We start from the raw sequence: 23,944 nt of genomic DNA on the forward strand, positions 1-23,944 counted from the left end.
ATACGAAACCCACTCCGCGACTACATTAATATGAATAAGAATAAAAAATATAAATATTAAATAGCAAATAAAATATTAATATTAAAAATTTAAAAAAATAAACTTTTGAAACGTGTGGTTTATTAATTAAGTGATAAGTATTAAATGATAAGTATGTGATGATAAATAAATTAATTATAGTAGACATTTGTAGACAATAAGTAGTCTTTATTATCTAAAACAAAAGAATTTAAATAAAAAAATATATATATATTTAATTATTATATTAAATAAAAATTAAGTATTATCATTTATTTATCAATGATAAATAAATGATAATATTATCATTTTAGTATGATTTTAGTTGATCATGATTAATTTTAACTTTATCTAAAATATACTTAAGTACTCTTCAAATCAAACAAAGACTTTTCAAAAGTTCTATCAAACAAAAGAATTTATTAATTCTGGATTATTTCTACCAAAAAAATTAACAAATTGAAATTTTCATTTCATAAACATAGACGGCATTCTCCAAATGTTTTCCAAAAAAAAAAGGTGGTAGTTAGTGTACTTTATTTAGATTCACTAAGAATAAAAAAATAAAAAAAACCGATTTTAAAAGAGGAACTATTCCAAAACTAAAATGCACTAAAAAGTGAAAAAATAACGAAAAAATATAATAATTGTTATTTTTGGAGTCCGTGTCAACCAAACTAATACAGCAAACTGTTCTGTCACAGTTGTTTCTTTGGCTGCCACTGACTCCAAAAATAACAATAATTGTAATAACATTATTATTAATGTACATAATCAATTATTTAAACTAGCAAAAAAATCAAAGTACATCTGAGTAAAAATATGCAAAGATACGATAGGAACATAGTTCCAACTGGGTGTCCCACGATACCTCTAGTTGTTTTTTCCAAGAAAAGTTATTGAAACATGATTGGCAATTTTTCTTTACTTGCATTCTCTCTTTTATAGATGAATATTGTATAATTTAAAACTGTAATAATTTGATTAAATACTTTTTGTATAAAATTCATTCACAATATTGAAACCTTTTTTTTAATTGAATCAAAGATCACTAAATCAATCGATTTCTAAAACTTAACAATCTTGTGAAAGAAATTGATTTATTTAACAAAAAATAAATAAAATTTATAACAAAAGATTTGCTAACAATGTGATGCAATTTTTATATTACATTCATTACAATTAGATCACAACAAATCACACAACTTTTGTTATCAACTATTTTTCAATTTAATTTATAAAAAAAAATATGTTTTTTTTGTAGGTTATTTTTTGTGATAAATAATTTTGCTTGGAGTTTTTTTTATTTATTGGAAGGAGGAGCTAGAACACGTAGAAAGGTTAATTATAGTTCTTGTAAGTTAATTTATAATATAGGTCGGTTTTACACTTCTTGTTTTAAAACAATTGTAAGGTTCCTCCTTTATGGACTGTAAATGAGCAGTCGTGACTTAAATTGCAAGCAGGAAACAGTTTTGTGACGTTCAAGCAGTGACATCATACAGTTTTACACCCGATTACAGTCGAATTCCAACTGCACCCAAAAGAAGCAAGTTTAGACTTGTAGTTTAAATTATTTGTCCCTTATTTTCAACTTTGATGATGAATTTTGTTATAACTTCATAAATGTAGAAAAAAATAAGAATACAATTGTTCGATATCTGGTTTCTTAGGGCAAAAAATTATTAATCTACACAGTATCCAGTTGCTTCAACAAAACCTCGTTCGTCACTGACAAAATGGCGGCGTGAGTGACTGCGGACCAATACCGTAGCGAAGAAGAAAAAATGTGATTGTTCTACTGTGAAATTTCAAATGGAGGGTCTTATTTACCCAAGACAATGAATGTCCCAATAATTATATTTATTTGAAAACATTTTATTTGACCTCTAATGGTCGTATTTACACGGCATGCTTAGTTATAAGGTTTGGATGTCAAACTTTAAAGTTGATTTTGATGTGTAAGTGTTAAGTTGAAAAGAAAGTAAGATCCGTTATGTAAAGTGTAGGTACGTCTTACAACAATATTAAAAGCAAAAACCAACTTACATAGCTTACATAGCTTACTTACTTAGTTTAGCTTCAATTTAGCATCATCACATCACATAAATACAAGATTTACAGTTATATATATACAAAGAATGAGTGTTGTAGCAGCTTGCTTTGCTTGTAATGTCCAGTTATTTTATTATTTTGTTGATATTAAAAAGAATAGTAGGAGAACTAATTGTTGTAACAAGAACTGCGAACTAATAAGAACATGTTGAGTTGCAGAGGACCCATCAGAGAGTTGTAGCACGTACGTCAATGCATGCACGTACGCCAATCTTCTGTTTGTAACAAATTAATTTTATAATTTCTCTATTAATTTCACAAACTAATGTCAATAATAATTTCTTTATTAAAAAGAACACACTCTCCAAGAAAATTGTTTATTAGTACGCTGAAAAGGAAACCGACGTCGAATTAAGCCAGATCCATGCGCAAAAATTTTCTTAGAGGGAGTTTGATTCATCATATTAGGTCATAAAGCTAATAAATAGAAGAAATTCTTTTATTCAATCAGTTCATTCTTCGAGGTACAGAAAAAACTGTTCCAAAACTCTGTGCGTATTGTTCTTTACACCGCGTCTGTATTGAGAGAGGCTAAACGGTTTAGCAGATCTTCAGAACTTTGAAAAGAAGTGCTCTGTTGTCACAGGTAAAACTGACTGACCGCAAATCATTTGATAGACATTTGGAAATACGCTTTCTTTACAAATATCGAGTGCTTCAATTGTATTTTTAACATCATGTCCGGCGAATTTTAACTTCCTAGATTCAAAAATCACCGAAAAATATGGTCTAAAAGGTTCAACACAAGAATCTTCATCACAATTTTTCATTTTGGTCAGAAAAAGACAAGCAAAATTCGATAAAATATTTTGATGATCCAAAAATCGATCCTTTGAGACCAAAACCAAGATTATATTTAACTCTCTTTGTTTGACAAATTTAGTGTAATGGGTTTGACATCTTTGTCTTACTCATTGGTCTGTGTCTTGCAAATCATTTTTGATGGAACTTGATGAAATGTTTCAGCTAAATCAATAGTACAGCAACCAATCACCGCCATCTTAGCATACAATTTATCTTTACAATATTGTGTAAGTTATGTAATCCGCATTGCTGTATAAAATTCAAAGAATTTGAACGCATCATTTGCGTGTTGTTTATTTTAAAAGTATTCACCTTTTATGGTTTGTGATAAGGTCAGTGTTTAACGTCACAGTATGTACAGGTCACTACACATCACAAGCAAGTGGAGGAATGTCCTCTATCGTATATAAATTTTTATGTGAACAGGAACTTAAATATATAAATAAATATAAACGTTATAATTAAATAATATTTAGTTATTTATTTTTTTTATATATATTTAGTGACTTTCTTTCTGTTTAACATCATTATTTAATTTTTATATGTTGTTATTATGACGTAGATACGTGTATACGTGAGTACGTGTACACACAAGTAAATATCATTGGTGTCATATCAAAATATTTCCATGCTCTCATGCTATAAAAATATCGAAAAAGTGACAAAAACCAAGGTTTTTTTATGAAATCTGTGATAAATTTTCTTCGTGATGAAAACTTATTTGTTCAAGCTCATTCACCGATTAATTTTTGTACAATAACCATTATTGTGAAATCTTCCAAAAGGTATTATGGTAAAAATCACTATTTTAAAAAAATTTACAGGGCAAATTATTGAAAATAATTCAATAATTTACCCTGTAAGAGGCCCTAAAACTATGTTTATTGTATTGAAAGGACTTTGGACAATTATATTCCGTAAAAACAATGAACATTCACCTTACTTGCTAAAACAGTCGAACCACTTTAATAAGCGGCGCACTTAATGATTCCAATGTACCATTTACATCAGTAATAGATCTTATTAAACATCATAGTCGGTGATTCTTCTCAATAAATACAATCTTATGACGCCAATGTTTGTTTATAACAATGTTTTTAATATTTAATATTATGAGGTGAAAGTAATTAAATTGTTGCGTTATAAACCTTTAAAAGTATACATTCTTTAATGTTTTTATCTACATACGTACTTACATACATACCATACGTACCTTGCGATGCCAAATCTTAATAAAAACTAACTGTTATTATTTATTATTATCATTTAAAGTAGTCCATATACATACAGTAGTTATTTAACAAATTATGCATGTGTTATTGAGTTAGTCTTCATATCTTAATTTCTATGACTAAGACACCACATCCCTTTTTTACCTATTCTGTAATCGCGAAAAAATTTAACATGAGATATCAAGTTTTACAGTTTCCTCAAAAGCCAATTTTCGCCAATATTAAAATATCCGAAAGAACCTACTCTTTATACATGGTATTTCAACAATTTTCTCAGTTAATTGCAGTTTTCACTTGTTTTTAATTTAATTAAATTTAATTTGACTGAGACAAAAAACTACAAAGTTATTTTGCATATAGAATTACACATGAACGATTTGTTAAATATAATGCGTGTGTATGGTCTCTTACCATTTATAACTTTCTTATAATACAATATTTTTTGATTTATTAGTTTTAATAATATCTTATTTTTTAGCTAAGTTTAGTTATTTTTTAAACTTTTATTGTGTGTTATATAAATTAAACTTAAATAAACTTATCATTTATTTTATTAGATGTGTAGAAAGAACACTTCTATTATTATTATTGTTGTAATCATTAATTTAAAATATCAGAATCATTATTAAATATCATTAATCAGTAATAACAGCAGCCATCTTTATAATTAAAGCTGTTGATTTATTCTATAGTTAACTAACTAACTCAATATTATATTATAAATAGGCCAACTAATATTATATTTATTAGATATTATATGAATATGATTGAAATTAATGGAAACAAGTGAAAACAAACAATTGACTGAGTTAATTGTTGAAATACCATGCATAGACAGTGTTGATTTCTTTATCACATAACACATACAAACATGTGACACATACATAACTGATAATCAAGTATAGTACATATTATAAAATTTCCGCCTAATTGGCGCCCTCACGGGTAAACAGTGATGTTTGCGAAAAAATGTTTCAAACAAAAGTTGTTTACTTTTTGATAAGGAACATTTTTTACTTTTAAATTTTTGTTCTATCTCTAACGGTTTACAAGATGGATCCTACGGACCCAAGACCCAATTCACCTATGATGATCATTTACGAACTTGACCTCACTTTTTACGTCCTGAGTACGCTGTAAAAATTTCAGCTCGATATCTTTTTCGTTTTTGAGTTATCGTGTCCACAGACGGACGGAAATGGACTAATTAGGTGATTTTATGAACACCTATGACAAAATTTTTTTCCTAGCATCATTATTTTTAAGCGTTACAAACTTGGGACTAAACTTAATATACTATGTATTTTTCATATATACATGGTATAATAATGCAAAGTTTGTACAATAAGTGTGCAAAGTGTGCGTGCATTGGTAATTCTAAAAATTTAAAGTAATAATTTAAGAAGTCAAATACTTGTTTTATTGTTTAAAGCATCAAATATTAAAACTTGCTCTATACTTTATGAATTAATTATAATATTAGTTTAAAAAAGACATACTACTAAGACATATAGTAGTCAACCCAATATGTGCGTACATTAATTAGCCTTCATTTGGCTTGATCAAGATCATTTAAATTTGATTTATTGAATTAACTTATTGTAATATTAATTACAATAATTATATAATTAAATAATTAATTAAGGTCAATTGTTATATTTTAATCAGTACCAACCTAACCTTAATTTTAAATTATTAAAATTATTAGAATGTTTAGCGTCTTTTAGAGTTAATGTTGTTGTTTTTTAATTTTAAATTCTGTTCATATCTTAAGGATATCAGTTCAGTAAATTAAATTATTTTTATTAAAACGGATATGGATATTTCTTTTTTATAAAAACCTTTATTTATTTATTTAATTATTTATTTATTTATAAAGGTTGGTCATTTTAAACGACCTTAATAATAATTTTATAATAGAAAGGTACGAAAAATTGAAAGTTTATTTTTATATATTTTAAATTTTAAATCAATGAATTATTCTTAAAATTAATTATTTAACAATATGTGAATGTTCTAATTTTTGCAGTCCGTCACCATATTAGCAACGAGTGACATACACAATAAGAGTAATTCTGATTAGACAATTCATACTGATGATGACTACTTGGTCGTCGAAATACGTTGATCTGGGAAATGGGGGCAAAAATCGAAATTTATCTCACCGTTTTCGATATAGAACCGAATTATTGGAAAAATATTTCTTTAACGCTTACTTATGTATGAAAAACAGCGAGGTTTGGTGACAATTGCCACGAATCAAAAAATACTTGGAATCGTTAAAATTTATAACATGGCTTTTTAAGTAAATTTTGATCGAAACCACAAATTTTAACTAAATGGCTCTCGACTAAACTTGACTGAAGATATTTCCCATTATTTTTTTTGTAACACCGTCTTTCAATAACAAATCAATAAAAATAATATAATTATTCATTGATTTGATAATGATTGATGATCAGATCAATACAATTCATCAGCTTCTAATAATTTATTTATTTAAAATTAACATTGAAAATATAAATAAATAAATAAAAACATTAAAACAGCTGTTTTATTAATAAATAATTATTATTATAAAACAGGGCTTCTTAAACTTTTGTAATTCACGACCCCATTTATGATTGCGAGTTTCTTGACGACCCCATACAAATATAAAAGAAAAATAAACTAATATTTTTTGATGATTTATTTATTAGGTAACAATATACATATAAATATGAAAATATATAAGTTTAGAATTCTTTTTGAAACATACAAAAATCTAAAATTAAAAATTGCACAAAAAATAATAAAATTGTATTCATTATAGTTTCAAAAATAAAAGTGAATTCTGACCGTCTTAATTCTCTCGAATATATTCAAGTAGTTGCGTGGTAAATATTAAATTAAAGTATAAGTTAAAAATTTAATGAGATAGATGTGCCTGTTTTTTATTGCATAACAAATCAAATTTTGGTGGAATGTTTAAAACTGCTGGACGTAAGACCCCTTCAACATTTTTTATCGCTGAACGATATTGGGATTTAATATGTGTTAAAGCTGTTTCTTCAGCATTAATACCTAGAAATTTTGTTGATAATTATTTCTCGGGATTATTTCGGCTTTTAGAGATTGACAAAAATAAATTTATATTTTTTATTAATTCCAATAACATTTCATAATTCATAGTAAATGTTATTCAAGTTATTATAATACTCTTAATAGAGAAATGCAGGTACAAACAATCTTTCCGAACTAGAAGATTTTATGATATATTTATCTACGATAATAACAATAATTTATAACAATAATTTTACAAGTTAAAAAACATTTTCTGTTAAATTGTATTTTTACCTCTCGCGACCCCAGAATTTTGCTACGCGACCCCAAATGGGGTCGCGACCCATAGTTTAAGAAGCCCTGTTATAAAAGAATTATTAATTATTTAATATTCATAAAACATTTCAGATGCTGTGAGTTGTGCTATGTGAATCAATGGGTTTGTTTGTCAAGGTTTTATTAAGGTAGTACAAGCGCCAAGTCAAGTTTAAACTTGTGGTTGAGGTTATTTTTACCTTATTTTTAACTTTGTTGATGAATTTTGTTATAACTTGATGAATGTTATGATTAATAATAAATAAAAAAATTTCGATATCTGCCGTGATTTTCGAAATATCGAAAGTTAAATAGTTAAACAAAATTTTTCAATACGGGATATTTTGAAAATTACTCCAAATATCGAAAAATTTTATTCTTACTTTTCGACTTATTTCGTGAAGTTATAACATAATAATTCACCATCAAAATTGATAATGTCCCCACTACCGTGCTCATACATTCCTAATTAGTTCGGCACAACGAGTTTTTTTTTCAATTTCAATTAAGGCTTTAATTAAATAGTTTTTTTTTTAATATTCCATCGTTAGACTAGTTTTGACCAATCTCGTTACAATATTGTAGGTATCAAATATAATGTATTTCAGTATACTTTTGATCTTGGTTAAATAAATAATTCTTATAAAAAGTTAACATCTTGAAGGTTAACTAACATTAATAATATTATTATTATTGACTTCCTCATTAATATAATATTAGTTAGTTAGATGGATGACCTTCTAACTATCAACTAACATTGTAATCAATGCATTTTCAAGTTTTTTTTTTATAATTACATAAATTTAAAAATTTTTTTACTATTATTTAGAACTTTGTCTACTTTGTACGAGCAATCAAAGTATTAAAAGTATTCGCTACCCAATTAAATCAATTTACAATCAATTATTGTTTTATGATAGTCCCTTCTATAGTTTAAAGTGACACTTACTAAGGTTAATGAATTTGATTGGTCTGTGAATGCGGAATTCTTTCTATTTTTCCCATAGTCATATCTCCCGAATTAGGTTTCAAATCGAAATTTGGTAGAGAGCTTTTCCATTTATCTTGAGAAGCTTAATTTACTGGTATAATTTTCTGCTATCAATAACAGAACACCCTGTATATAAAGACAAGCAGGCTTACATTGTTCCAAGTGGGTCCCACTTACCTTGTGGGTGTTATTTACCATGGGTTCCCTATACGACTTATTTATTAAATCAAAAGTAGTTGTTTAAACAATAACAATAATATTGTTATAATATACTTTATTTTATAAAATATTAAATATTAAAAATAATAAACTTAAATATTATATTTTGTTTAATATTTATTTTTAAAATTTATTTTGTTTATTTTGTTTATTTATTATTTATATTTTTGATATGAAATATTTTTATTCAAAATAAAATGACCTATTTTTTAATTGGAATGAAAAATATACAAAAAAAAAATCATTTATATAAAAATAAACTTATTATTGCAAACTTATACATTCACGGAGCTAAAGACTGGTCACTAATTACCATTGAGTATCCAAAAACCGTTGAGTAGAACGAAGACGAGAGATCATGAAAAATATAGAGGCAAACAGAATATAAACACCTTTAACAGAGTTTCGTTCGTAAACTTAGTATACCTTGATAAATATTGCGAAAACCACGGCAAATATCGAAAATTTTTACTCCTATTTTTCGTCTGCATTCATGAAGTTCATAACAAAATTCATCATCAAAGTTGAAAATAAGGTAAAAATAATTTTAAACACAAGTATTAACTTGCCTTGGCCAAGCTATCTTAATTTCATTTTAAAAGTTTATAATCAAAACTATTCTCACGGTTTTTGTTTACTTATTTCCGATTAGTGACCATTTTTAAATCTTTTTCTTTTAACTATATAAAATTATTTAGGACAAATTCCATTACAATTAGACACTGACCGACCAATGTGACCAAAGCGCAACGTAATTTGAAACGTATTAAAAACGTAGTAATGTGACGTAATTTATTTATTTGTAATTCTTCGCTACTTACAATTCTTTCCAAGAATTGTTTACTTCAAAATGGCCTCAATCAAAGACAAGCTTAAATATATTATTAATTTTATTCAAAGGAAATTCTTGATTGATAATTTCTAGTCTTAAATTCGTTAAAAATATTAATGATTCTATACCTAATATATAGTATTAAAACAATTAACTACGTTGTTATAATTTATTTTAAACATGTTGTTAATCTGAATCAGTATTGCATGTTTTAACTTGACTTGTTAATGTCTGTCATTGCCGTCCATTCAGTCTGTCATTAATAATTGATCAATATATATTATATTTTAATATCGGTCATTGACTGTCTTGATGTACTGATGTCTACAATTCATTAAAATATTTAATTACCTGCTCATAAAATTAATATTTATTAATAATTTTATTATTTTATAATATAGATAGATAGGTATTACTTAAAATCAAATAAAAATTTATAAGTATGGACTCACTTAATTCAATTGAAATGAACCTCCATTGTCTATCTATTGTTTTGTACTTCATTTTTATTTCGAAATAATTTAAAAATTAAATCAAGAGCCCTTTAGTTACTTTGTGGGATAATTTACGTAGATTTAAAGTTCAAATTTCATTTTTCAAATAAATAAGACTAGCAAAAAAACACCAATTTTTATAACGTGCGATAAGGAACATAGTTCTAATAATTTGTTACACTCTGTACATATTTATTTACATTATTATCTAATAATAATAATAATAACACATTTTGTATAAAATTCTTAACATTTATTTTCTATTGAATTGAATTGAATTGAATTGAATTTTATTTAAAATAATAAATAATTGACCTTTTTTTATAAACAATGCATATTTATGCCTTGACATTTTATTATTTTATTTATAAATTACAACAATTATATTTAATTCTAAACTAAATTTAACTAAACGCATTTTATTTAAATTAAATACGTAAATTTATTTTCAAATAATACTTCCTATAAAAAATATTTACCATCAACTATGACTATGCATTCGAATATCAGTTTTTTGATCAAGTTACGCGAACGAATTGAAACTATTTTTTTTAAATAACTAGCTGTGAACTACCCGCTTTGCTGGGCAACATCCCCACTTGCACCCCTCCCTCCACATTTCCTTGCGTTGGATAACAGTTTTGTAATGTAAACGTCATGCTCTATTATTTGATACCCCACTTAGGTATATTTGTAAATATTCGATAATTCCTTCCCTATTTCTCGCTACACCTTTCTACCCTCCGAATGTTAAAAGTAGATAAAAACAATAGATCTTTGAAACTGGTTGTATATCGTGTCAATATTTTATCTTAATCGGTGCACAACTTTTTTAGTTTTTTAAGCATATCCCTTTCAACCCCTATTTCAACCCCTTACTCTACTATAATATGGATGTATTATACATAAAAACCTTCCTCTTGAATCACTCTATCTATTAAAAAAAACCGCATCAAAATCCGTTTCGTAGTTTCAAAGATTTAAGCGTACATAGGGACATAGGGACAGAAAAAGCGACTTTGTTTTATAATATGTAGTGATTAGCCACGGGTTTGCAGGGTAGCCACGGGTTACGGTAACTAAGGGAGCGGAATTCCTTACGGGCCCAGCTAGTAATATTTTAAAAACAATAAATATAATTAGATAATTAGATAAATAAAAATGTAAATATTAATAAAATATTCTTTGTTTTAAAGACCATGTAAATGTTTTATTGTATTTATGTGTTTTGTGGTGTCATTATTACTTATTAATTAATTATTAGTCATTTAAAAATAATAATTATAAATAAATCATTAACTAAACACGTGCAATATTAACAAAGCACATTAACAAACAAAAACTCTTAAATACTTTTATTATTATTATTGTTTATAACAAATAAATCTATTTTTTTTAAATATTTATAAGGTGAACAATCTTAAAATGATTCATTTACATAAAGTTTTATTATCAAAAAAAAAATTGTTTAAAACTATGTTAAATTTCAAAACAAAAGTATTTGTTAGACAATCTATTACTTTCATACAAACAACTCATGCGTTTGTGTCAACTTCACCATTTAATCCAGTACGATAGTTGTATCACATTCGTGGCACCATTCGTCATATTTGATCTCACGATGAAGTTGACACAACCTCATATCGATTGATATTTATAATTTTTGTTTTTTCATTGTATACAATTAAAATTTAATTATATAAACTTGTTTGTTTATTTAATTTGTTTATAACAAACTAAATTCAAAGTAAAAATACTTTCAATTTTTATGTCAAATTAATTATTTTTATTTCTTTTATTTATTATATTTTTAAATAAATATTTTCTCATACAACACAATTTTATAAAAAGGTTTTTAAATTATTAAATTTTTATTATTCTAATTAATTCACTTTTACACCTTTTAAATGTTATATTAGTTGATTTTTTTTACATATTTTGAAATCATGTTTTTTTTGTTTATTTCTTATTAGAAAGTTTTTTATTTCTTTTAAAATTAAAGCTAATTCGTCTAAATCTTAATCAAAAACTTAATCTGAATAAGCTGAATTTTTGTATATATTTTTATTTTGATAGTGCGCGTCAAGGTCAAAGGTAACCAAAATGATTTTTTTCTGAATATCTTGTTTCTTTTACCTTCAATGGTATTAACATTTAATATAAAAGTTGTAGAGGGTAAAATCTTCTATTTGCCTGAAATTTTTTTGTATACGTTGAACCGTTTTTGAAATAGATGGCGCAGATGAAGCGCTTAGCTTAACGGACTTCAATGATGGGTCAATTTTTATAAATATAATGTTTATAAGGAAAAAATCTGTTTAATAGATAGGGTTAATCGTGACTCCTCAATTTTAATACAATATTTGCGTACACAGTAGATAGGTATAGCTGCTCTCTGTTACACACTGTACATACGTAGACTAGACATACGTATGTGATAACGTCACAAAGTACTTTTTTTATACCCTTCAATGTCCTTGAATTGGTACATTTACACGATATAGCTAGCTATCTGTACTATGTCATCGTCATCATGTAGTAACTAAGTCCTCCACCGCAGTAGTCAGCAACTCCAGCCACCAAGTCTACAGTACATCTATCTACATGTAATTGTAATACATTTGTTCCAACCTAATTATTAAAGTATGTAAGGCCATAAATGTGATGTAAATGAACGTTTTAGGTGACTGACCCAATAAAATAACTGACTATGGAACGGTTCTTATTTTATTTTATTAATACTCACCTAATCACTGTTTAAATTTCTTTATTAATTTTTTTTTTTAACTCAAGTTACTCATATGAAATGTAATTTCATATGAGTTACTCAAGTTTTTGAGATAGTAAAGCCTCTTTTGATGCAAAAAACCGCTCGTATTTTGCTTAAACCTCATGTTTCTGAAGCGTAAAATATCATCAGTAAGGCTTGAGTTAGTGATGAAAATGCTTCTATTTGTTTATAAACAATAAATTGTTACTTCAATGAAACGATTTATGTTATAGTTGACCTACAAAATTAATAAATAGGCAACTTGAATTACGTATACATTATACCATATATAATAGTTATCGATCGAGTTGCCTATTTACTTATTTTTTAAGTGAACTTTAACATTGAATTAAAAAGGGAAACTATATTTACTCTGTCAAACGTAAAGGATACCTTACAATTACCTTTCTACAATAATTACTAATTTATCAAGGACATAAACCACAAAATATTACAAAAACATTCTAATAGATGTCCTTCATAAAGAAATACTAACCTAACAAATCTAGTATATTTGTAAATTCGTAAACATAGATTGCAAAAAAGTTGACCTTAAAATAAGTGGGTCAACATTCTAGATGAAGATTTATGTAACAATCTTTGACCTTTCAACAACCTTCAATATATTAAAATGAAAGAAAATTTAAAAAAAAAAAAGGTTTTAATAAACAAATAATAAAAAAAGCTTTCTCTAGAAAAATTTTTTTTTGTATGTACTCAGTCTGAGTGCGAGATATTGTCTGGTTGACGTAGGATGCGAATATACGCATATAAGCTTGTAGTCTCTCCTATGTTAACCAACCTGCTACGAACTAATTCAATGTTAAATAAATCTAGTGCTAAGCGTAGCATTTTCATAAATAAACAGATATGACAAAATAAAATATGAAAATTTTAATAACTTGTTGAGTTATTGGAATAAATATCACGATACTCGAAATAAAATTGTATATTAAGAAATTCTATTTAAAAAATATAATTAAATAAACCTACAACAGACTTACATTTTGACAAATATTGATATTTCGATTGCAAGGCAATTATCGTCAGTAGCTAAATTTATATAATTAGCACCATCTATTGAATACTTACACAAAATGAAAATAAGATTATTTAAGGAAATCGTATAACCCTTACCGCCATCTATTGAGAATTTATCGAACTAAGTAGTGAATTCAAACCTTTCGTAAAATTCGGAATTATACAAAATTGACGTTCAGTAATCGCGCAAAAAGTATTCTATCTTATAAATTGGATCAAGAAATATACACCTATAAAATTTCATTGAAATCGATTGAGTGGTTTTGGAGTATATCGTAAAAAATTTTTATATATCATGATTTTTATTTGTCTTGAGCTACCAATTAATTCTCATCTCATCTAAAATAATTGTCAAATATTACAGCTGACCGTAGGACTAAGTGTTTTGTTGAAAAAAATATTGTTAAAATTTATTTTTTTTGATATTGTTTAGTATCATTAAACTCTGTGTAATGTATATATATATATTTGATTTGTTCCAGACGCCTGTGGAGGTGACTAAACGTATCGATGAGGTACGTCTACTTGAATCCAGAAAGTCAGCGAGGTTGATGGACCAAGATACAGATTTTGCGAGACTTGCCGACATGGCTGGCGGTGAACGTAAGCGACAAGCATCGCACACCATTGATGTACCACAAGTTCAACAGGGGTGAGTTCTTTTTTATTTTAACTTTTTAACTTTAATTTTTATTAATTTATTTTAATTAATTTACTTTTTATATTTATATTAATTTACAATAATTTATATTAACTGAATTTTATACAGGCTGTTCTAAAAATGGTCCAACTAATCGGATTCTCATTAGCGATTAGCTATTAACTTAGATTTCTTTCATTCTATCCGCTTTTGATATTTGTGTTCAATCCAGTTTTGAATATTTTGTTTTAATTTGTTTCTAGGTCACGTAAACGACGGCCAAGCAGTAGTCATGATGACATGTACGATTCAGAGGACGATCTGATGGATGAGTGCAGTGCAGCCTTGGTCTTAATGAGTTTATCATGTTCACCCAAATCATCACACATGCCATGTAAGTACCAAAACATGATCTACGGGTCCAAACATGTTCTACCATAAAAACAGACCATAATATTCCAGAACTATTTTATTTCTCAACAGGGAAGGATCGTTGATATTTCGAGTAGAGCTCGAATTTTAAAAATCCTAAACTTTCAGCTGTCAGACTATTTTCGTTTCTTGATTTTCAATCAAACAGAAAGCGTAAAAATTAAAGCTTGAGTTAATTTTGGGACAGCATAAACAATTGAGTCCAAATTTTGAAGGAGAATTTAAGGTTTTTTCCCTGCCTTGATTACAATAGTTTGCTTCGAAACCATAGTTATTTGAAAATAACGCAACACATGTAAAAATACAAATCTTCATAAATCACGTGCAATGAATATATTAAAATAATAATTATTAATTTAAAAAAAATATAAAATAAATATGTGATAACATTACAATTATAGTTCTAGGGCCATCGATAGTCCACAAATAGTATTTGATAATCATTTTAGCAAAGAAACTTACATAATTGAAAACTTTTCTTTCAATGAATCTGGCAAATTACATTACTAAGATCATGAGCTTAACTAGCTTTTAAAAAGTACACTGCTTAGCAAAATGTCGTGGGTGAAAGCTGTTCTGAAATGATTATTACAACACTGATCCTGGCCCATAACCTATTCTAGTTATAATTAATTGCTACGCACACGCTAAAATGTTTGCATGTGCTGTTAAAAGTTGCTATAATTACAAATTATTTCTGATAATGTCTATGACGACATAAGTTTGTTATCTAAAATCTAAAATGAAAAAAAAAACTACACTAGCTTGACCCGTGCGGAATTCTGCTCCCGTAACCTGTGGCTACCTTGCACACGTGGTGGCTATAAACAATAAAAAATACCAAATTTCGTTGAAAAATAGGGGAAAAAATCAAAAATTCTTAAATTAATATTAGGAGAACATGTATTAAAAATAGTAATTATACGTGTAGAGTATTAGGAGAGCATCTGTAAAAATGCATGTTTGTCTAATAAACTTCTCTACCGTGTTTTTTCTTAAGCGGTACATTTTTAGACCTCCAATATAATTTTCGTCAAACCTAGACATAATAAAAGTGAATATGGAGGGGCGAATCATGGAATTTGATAAAGAAATGAGGAAGATAAGAGTAGGACAGAAAAAAACTTGCTACAGTAATAATATATAAGATTCTTATAGTTATATTTATAATGGTGTGGGTGAATGTGAATGTGTGTGTGTGTGTGTGTGTGTGTGTGAACTGATGACTGTGTAAGCATGAACACAAGTTATTTTTAAAATTCAATGTCATTGATTTTATTGATTATTGATTATATTATTATATGTATATTGGTTATTGTTATTTTTATTTTAAAATATCTTTATTACAAAAATAAATAAAATAAATATTACTACACCTTTAAGTTTATAAAAAACTTTTAACAAATAATAAGTTTATTAGGCAAACATGTTAGTTTTTAAAGATGCTCTCTTAAGACTCTAGATATATAATTACTATGTTTAATACATGTTCACCTAATATTAATTTAAGAATTTTTGATTTTTTCACTATAAAATTGTCGTTTTTAGCAATGGGTACAGGGTAGCCACCGGTTACGGTAACTACGGTAGCGGAATTCCGTACGGGTCTAGTTAGTAATTAATGAATATAATAGCTTTGCTGCATACAAGGTAAACAGGTGCAAGGTGTAACTTATAAGCCAGCGATAGTTGAACTTATTAAATTTTTATTAGATCCGCGTGTAACTATCTATCTACCTACCTACGTTATTATCTATGCATTTCAAGGTCATTCATTATTTTATTATAAGTAAATATTACTTAATGCACTTCAAGGTCACATTCAAGTAAAAATTATTTACTTTTAACTATTCACTCACTATTGATTGATTCTATCTGAACTTAAACCTGTTAAATTTCAAAAACCTATCGCTTAATATCACTGTAAACAAATGAAAACAAACAATTAACTGAGTTAATTGTTGAAATACCATGTTAAGACAATGTAGATTACGTAATCGTTTGTTTTTTTTACAGTCATGTAAGTAAAGAAAGATATCCACTCTTAGATAGCCACACACTTGTAACTGATATTCATATTAAACAACATACTAAAAAATTTGAACCTAATTTGCACCCTCGTGGATAAACAAACAGTGATGTTTACGACCAAATGTTTCAAACAAAAGTTGTTTATTTTTTTATAAGGAATTATTTTAACATTTAAATTTTTGGCCTCTCTCTAACGATTTACAAGATAGATACCACACACTACATGTAAGAAAACGGTCTAAAAATATCGTAAACTAGGCAATTTGTGTGACGTAAATGTAAAAAAATGCTTTAAAAATATCGAAAAAGCCTCAAGAACCAAATTTTTTTTATGTTTTCTTTTTGGAAAAAGCTATAAAGTAATTTTTTTTTGCAAAAACAGAATCTGTTATAAATTTGCTTCATGATGAATATATAATTACTTAAGTATATTTGTGTTTGAATGAGTTTTCCTTAAGGTCATTGTCAACAACTAAACTGACTCCCTGCATGGATGGACTGATGGACATGACATACTAACTCATATTTTCCACACACGTGTGATATTTCCTTTATCATTACAAGCAAATAAATTACATTGCATTGCATTGCATTACATTATAGTCTGAGCGTTGAGGCTCATTTTATATTTTATACACTAACTGTCTACTGCATCGGCGTACTCAGATTTTGATCATAGGATTGTCATGACATTTCACTCTTTACGCACGCATGTCCTTTGTCGGTATAAACGTTATGGTATTGGTCCGCACTCGCATGTGCCGCCATATTGTCAGTGACTAACGAGGCTTCTACAAGTTACTTTATAGTATTACAATTTTTCATCCGAAGATACAGTAAGTTTTATTGTTTTCTCAAGTCAATTATCAATTAGCAAACGGTTTAAAATTTGCGGTATAAAATGGCGCTCAGCTGCTGAACTAATTCACTGCTTTACAATCAAAAATAACGTACATAAAAACGTGACGGAAAATTTAATTGTTTATGTGTGAATAACTAATTGTTGTTGACAGTGGAGCGCAGTGCAGCGCAGCGTAGCCATGCAGCTTGTCTTGTGTAGCGCGTGCAAATCAAGCTTAGTTTAAAACCAACACTTGATGCAACAATCCAGCTATTATTGTATTATTTAATCACAACTATAGAGGATGTTCTGTTCATAGATGATAATTAATCTGTCACTATCTATCTGCCCTTGTTTAGAGTGAGTGACATTTTGTTTATTGACCAACTTCATGTTGTGACAAAATTGTAACTAACTTCAACATGTAGTTTTAATGTCACCCTATGTGCGTGCGCATCATAAAAATTAACTCTCTTAGTAGCCATATTTATCTTTCCTTCAAGAATATGTCATCACTTTTACAAAAGGTTTTCAATTTTATATTTGTAATAAAATTAATATTGATTGTATTATTATTTGAAATCAATATAAAATATTTGTGAATCAATATGGTATTTAATTCATAAATATTATTATCAAATCTAGACATCGATCTGTTTATTTTTATAAATATCTACTAGCTTACATATAAAGACAGTGTTGATTACGCAATTCTTTGTTTTTTTACTTCATGAAAGTAAAGAAAGATAGTCACTCTGGCACACTAAATAATAAGAGTATCTTTCTGCTTACTTCCTACAAAATGGATTCTACGGACTCAAGACCCAATTGACCTATAATTAACGAAATCTTAACCGTTAACGATGCATCTGGTTGAAAAATTCCAAAGAACTTTTCGTCTTAGAATGAATGCACTGTTTCTGTTAGGTCCGGTAATTTTGGAACATCTTGTATTATTAATTATAATAAAAATAGTATTTTTTTTAAATAGGCAACTTGTTATCTTTAATGAAATAAAAATGTATGAACTTAGTAAATTCTTGATGATTGTAGTTTTTGAAAACATTCATTGGGTATGATGAATATGGATGGCTTTTAGAGGGCAAATTATTTTATCATCAGGAATTATATAATTCCTACTTAGTTATTTTACAATATTGATTGAATCACTTAAAAATAATTCAATTGATTGAAAAAAGGAAATAAAATAAAACTCGATAATTAAGCATACATTTTTAATGAAATAAGTTTCACTTTTATTTTCAATGTCAACTCATAGATAAATACATTTAATATAGATAGATATAAATTAATTAAATAAATATATAGGTTGGACCATTTTAATCTATAATGGCTAATAACTCGTTTTGTAGTTAACCAATTAAAAAATTACCTAAACAAAAGTTGTAGAATTTGATGGAAGACACCATGTTCTGACATTAGAGGAGGGATATCATGCACCCATCAAACTCTATTATTTATGTTCAAGTTATTTTTTGATTGTTTAACTAGTTATTTAAATGGTCCACCCAATATATTTTATGTTATTTTCTAACTCACGCATAAACTCGACCTATTATAAATATTTTAAATGTTTTCAGGTCAACAGATAACCATGAACTTAATACTTATTATTATATACAGGATGTTTAAGGAAGGGGGTAGGGGTGGCAATAACATAGATGTTTATTTGATGTTAAATATACAATGGGGTGGTTTTTATTTTCTTTGATCAATGATTCAATTTAATCAAAGTGTTTTCTTTTTTTTGTAAAAGTTTAAAATCTAAAATTTATAAAAATTATTACAAAAATAATAAAAGTTGAATCCAAAAATAAATCAGGCGAAAGCAATAAGTGGCCATTCATTAAACAGAGACAAGATTAGCTAATTTTTAGATGGATTATTATAATTTTTTTTATTATTTAATCCAACATGGCTAGACTTTTAATCAAATATTTTTTTATTTGAATAAGCATACATTCATGACCGTATCCAACTTTTAGTCCAAGGGGGGAGGCGTAATTTTTGGTTTAGAGGAGCACAAACCGATTTTTACCCTAAAAATTAATCGTATTTTGGCAAAAACACATACTTAAGGTAGCTGACAGTATTTAGTTGACAAAGCTAATCGACTTTTTTGATTTAATTGTTTTAAAAATAGACTTTTGCAAAATATTTTTTTAACTGTTTTATTTAAAAAATAATTAATTTTTCAATGATAAGAAATGATAAGTGCTAAATGATAAGGTGTTGCGTTGTGAGTTGATGGCACAGTGACCCCATTTCATAAATCATATTTATTGTTATCGAGTTGTAAAATTAATTACCAATTATTTAAATTTTATTATTTACTAGCTTGATATCCGTCTGCTTCACAAAAGTTTAAAAGTGAAAACCATCGCGTTATGGTATTCACCTCTCTTGCTCTCACTTATTCCTTTTCTATAACACTTGAAATAGGGATAGGGATTGTTTTACACAAGTTCCTCCATTAGAAACTAATTATTTCTTACATTGAATTGATCTAGTAACTTATATTTCGTTTCTATTTGTTACAGCTTTCGGTGATTTTAGTCCAACAGATGGCAGTAGCAGTTCAGCGTCATGGCGTTCAGGAACACCATCGCCACCACTTAGTGAGGAGGGCTCATCGGCTGCATCTTATTGGAAATATCAATCGAACACGTCCGATGAAGGTATCGTCGTTGATTATATGGATGAATTGCCACGGAAGAAAAAGGTAAGATATCAGATTCCATCCATTCCATTTTGGAAATACCTTTTTTGGCCAAACTAGGAGTAACACAAAGCTTCTCGAGTCTCGAAAATTAAAATAAAATTTGTATTTTTGTAGGCTAGTAATCGAATGATATTCCAATGTACATGGCCTGGCTGCCTCTACATGACCAAATCTTGCACCACAATCGAAGCTCACGTACGAAATGTACATTTAGGGTAAGTCCAATTCAAAATTTAAAGTTGAGAAATGAGATTTCTTTTATTAAATTTGTATAGTTATTGATTTCAGAATTAATAAAGCATATTATTTGCTTTTTTTTACAGACCCAGACAGAATGAAGATGATTTATCCGATCACGAAGAAGAATTTTATTACACAGAAGTTGAATTGGGCTTACATCATTCGTCGCCACCCACAATGTCACACCAAGACATGGCACGGCCGCCTCACGAAGACCCAGAATATCAACGACAATTTGTTGGTAATTTACGTACGAATTTATTAGCGGCCGCTGCAGCTGCGGCTAACAATAATTCAATTGTGACGCAATCGTCCTCAGTAACGGCCACTGCCTCAATACCATCGATATCTACCGTTGTCCAATCACCGACTCCAATACAATCGCCGACGTCGCACACTATCACTCAACATCAAATCAACGTAATACAAGCGACGCCATCCACATTTACATATAACACACCGACAACCTCATCTTCAACGGTCTCATCCTCTTCGTCGCCCATGAAACACCACAAGTTGAGTCCAAGGCCGGTCAGTGCATTCCCATATCCATCACCGTCCAGTCCTCCAGCGTTGTTATCGTTAAGTGCTCCCGCACCCACACGTACAATACCACCCAGTCCATCGCGTCGATTACGTGGCGAAAACAAAAAATGCCGTAAAGTCTATGGCATGGAACATCGTGAACTGTGGTGTACACAATGTAAATGGAAGAAGGCGTGCAGCCGTTTTGGGGATTAAGAAAATTATTGCAAAACCATTTTTATTTTATGACGCAATTTTTTTTTTCTTTTAATCGTAAAATCCCGACTTATCGTCCCAAACCCCGAAATTATGAATTATCAATTTTACCAATATTTTTATAAAAGTTTAAAAAAATCCAAAAAAAAAAATATATTTGCTCCTTGCACACAAAAAACCACAAAAATGCTCATTAATGGAGCAGATTTGGTGCTGTCTTAATTAATGGATATTTTTGTAATTTAATCGGCACTCGCTACGGTTGTGCAAGGCGCGAATAAATGAGACGATTTTTTAAATAGATGCTTGACACGGTTGGATTATAAATAAATAGTTTTGTGAAGACATCTAGTGCTTAAAATTGAAAGTAAAATAAGATTGCTGTATATATTTCTCAGAAGTTAATTATTACAAATCAATACTTGCCGTAGATTCATATCAATTTTTCTTACTTGAGTTAAAAATCGAAGCACTAGAAGAACACTAATGGAGAGTAGAAACTTTGGAATACTGAGAATAGAAAAAGAAAATCTTTTCGTACTTAAAAACCGTCCTCATAAACAAATACACAAACTAATTGATATCGAAAATTTTAAAAAATCGTCTCTGATTTATACAGCGTGTATTGGTATGCGATGTAGACCAAAGCAGATTTTTAAATAACAACACCACGACCTACATCATATAGCTGTACACACTGTATATACAGGGTGTCTTTAATTAACCCTGGAAAATTTTATTACGAGCAAAGAAAACATCTTTAACAAATTTCCATCGGATAATTTTTGAGGTATTTCGAGATATCTTTCATCCAATCAGAAAGCAGTTAGATTCAGAATACAAGTAATCAAGTAAATTGATAATTATTGACTCCTGACTCTAACTGCTTTGTGATTGGATGAAAGATATCTCAAAATATCTCGGAAATTACGAATCAGATAAAAATTTTTTAAAGACATTTTTCGTTTGTCTCGATGACCTTAATCTCGTAGTTGAGTTTTCCAAGGTCAATTTAAAAACACCCTGTATATTTATGATTATTTGATGAATCTTTATTATAGATATATAAATATATAATAATTATATTAAAAACAAAACTGCCAGATTATTGGTGAAATTAACAAATTAAAAATATATCTACGTATTACAAAAAAATAAAATTAAAAAAAAAAAACCCAAAAAAAAAAATTAATCAAGAAGTCATTGTGTGATATTGATAAATATTAATATAATTATTAATTAAAAAAAAGTCGCTGTGTACCTATTCAAAAAAAAAAAATTATAGTATATATACACGAGACCCAAAAATGCTGCCATTCTTTGAAGGGTTGGTAAGTCAGCGTACAGAGCCATGACATGATCTCTCACAAGAGGTATGTTCTAGCTTTTATATTAAATGCAAGAAAAATGTTTAATATAAACCGAGAAAATTTTCGTATTCGGGAGGAAGTTAACTTATCGATCCTTCAAGTGGATGGACCTTAAAGTTTGGGTTGGTCTGTATATAGAAATTTTCGAAAATGTAGTTCATTTTCTCTGTACAATAAATATTATTTTTATTATAAATTCTTAAATCATATTGTTTAGAAAAAAAATGAAACCAAAGCAAAATAAAACGAGTCTTAAAAGTAAGCACTTCAAAAACGAAAAATGTGATTACATTCGGTTTAACCAGAAAAGAAAATTAATTCAGAGAATTAATTTTGTTGGTCGTGTAAAGTGAAGTGTTGTAAATACGGTTTTTAAAGCAACGCAATAAACTTTTGTCTGAAAGTCATTTTTTCATTTGAATAGTTTAACTTGAAGTATAAGAAAATAAACTACATTTAAAACAAATAAACAAATTCCATACAACTATCACAAAAAGAAAATTGGAAAATGTTACGTCCTAAAGCTACTCTCACACTTCTCAGCATATTGAGTCAAGTGTGGTGTGAATGTGGCTTTACTTTTGTATTGTATGGAACTGTTTAATTAAATCGAATTTAGATATCCTTCTAAAAATTTAGTAAAACTTTCCATTTGCATGCTACGAACTGAATTATCATTAATGCAAATGTGGAAAGTAGGAAAAAACAAATAAAACAAATTATCAATGAAAAACCACGATTTTTAAATGGCTAAAGACTCTAAAAAGACTGACTTAGTAAGTCGAAGAAAATACAAATATTTATCAAAACAAATAAGCTTAAAAATAACTTAAATGGTTTTAAATTAATATCCATTCTGTGTACGCTACTGTTCATAAAAAAACCAACCATCAATTGATTTTAAATTAGTCCAAGAACTTATACTTTAACTGGGAGGTTTAACTTTTCACATCTTGGATTAAAAAGGAAAAAAATAATTGAAAATTGTGATCCAAAAATGTTTGGTTTTGAATGAACAATCGTGTAACAAATT

At 27.9% G+C, this 23,944-nt stretch overlaps 1 protein-coding gene across 1 annotated transcript in view; it reads left to right on the plus strand.

Moving 5' to 3' along the window:
* Positions 1 to 22,558, plus strand: part of LOC123290482 (zinc finger protein 395) — a 90,175-nt gene extending 67,617 nt beyond the window's left edge. The window contains exons 2-6 of the mRNA XM_044870695.1: positions 14,356 to 14,525; positions 14,777 to 14,907; positions 20,379 to 20,560; positions 20,675 to 20,775; positions 20,884 to 22,558. Of these exons, the coding sequence (XP_044726630.1) occupies positions 14,356 to 14,525; positions 14,777 to 14,907; positions 20,379 to 20,560; positions 20,675 to 20,775; positions 20,884 to 21,541 (1,242 nt within the window). The 3' untranslated portion in view covers positions 21,542 to 22,558. The remainder of the gene's footprint in view (positions 1 to 14,355; positions 14,526 to 14,776; positions 14,908 to 20,378; positions 20,561 to 20,674; positions 20,776 to 20,883) is intronic.
* Positions 22,559 to 23,944: the final 1,386 nt, after the last annotated feature.

Source organism: Chrysoperla carnea, chromosome 1 (assembly GCF_905475395.1).
Source record: "Chrysoperla carnea chromosome 1, inChrCarn1.1, whole genome shotgun sequence".
Taxonomy (NCBI): Eukaryota; Metazoa; Arthropoda; class Insecta; order Neuroptera; family Chrysopidae; genus Chrysoperla; species Chrysoperla carnea.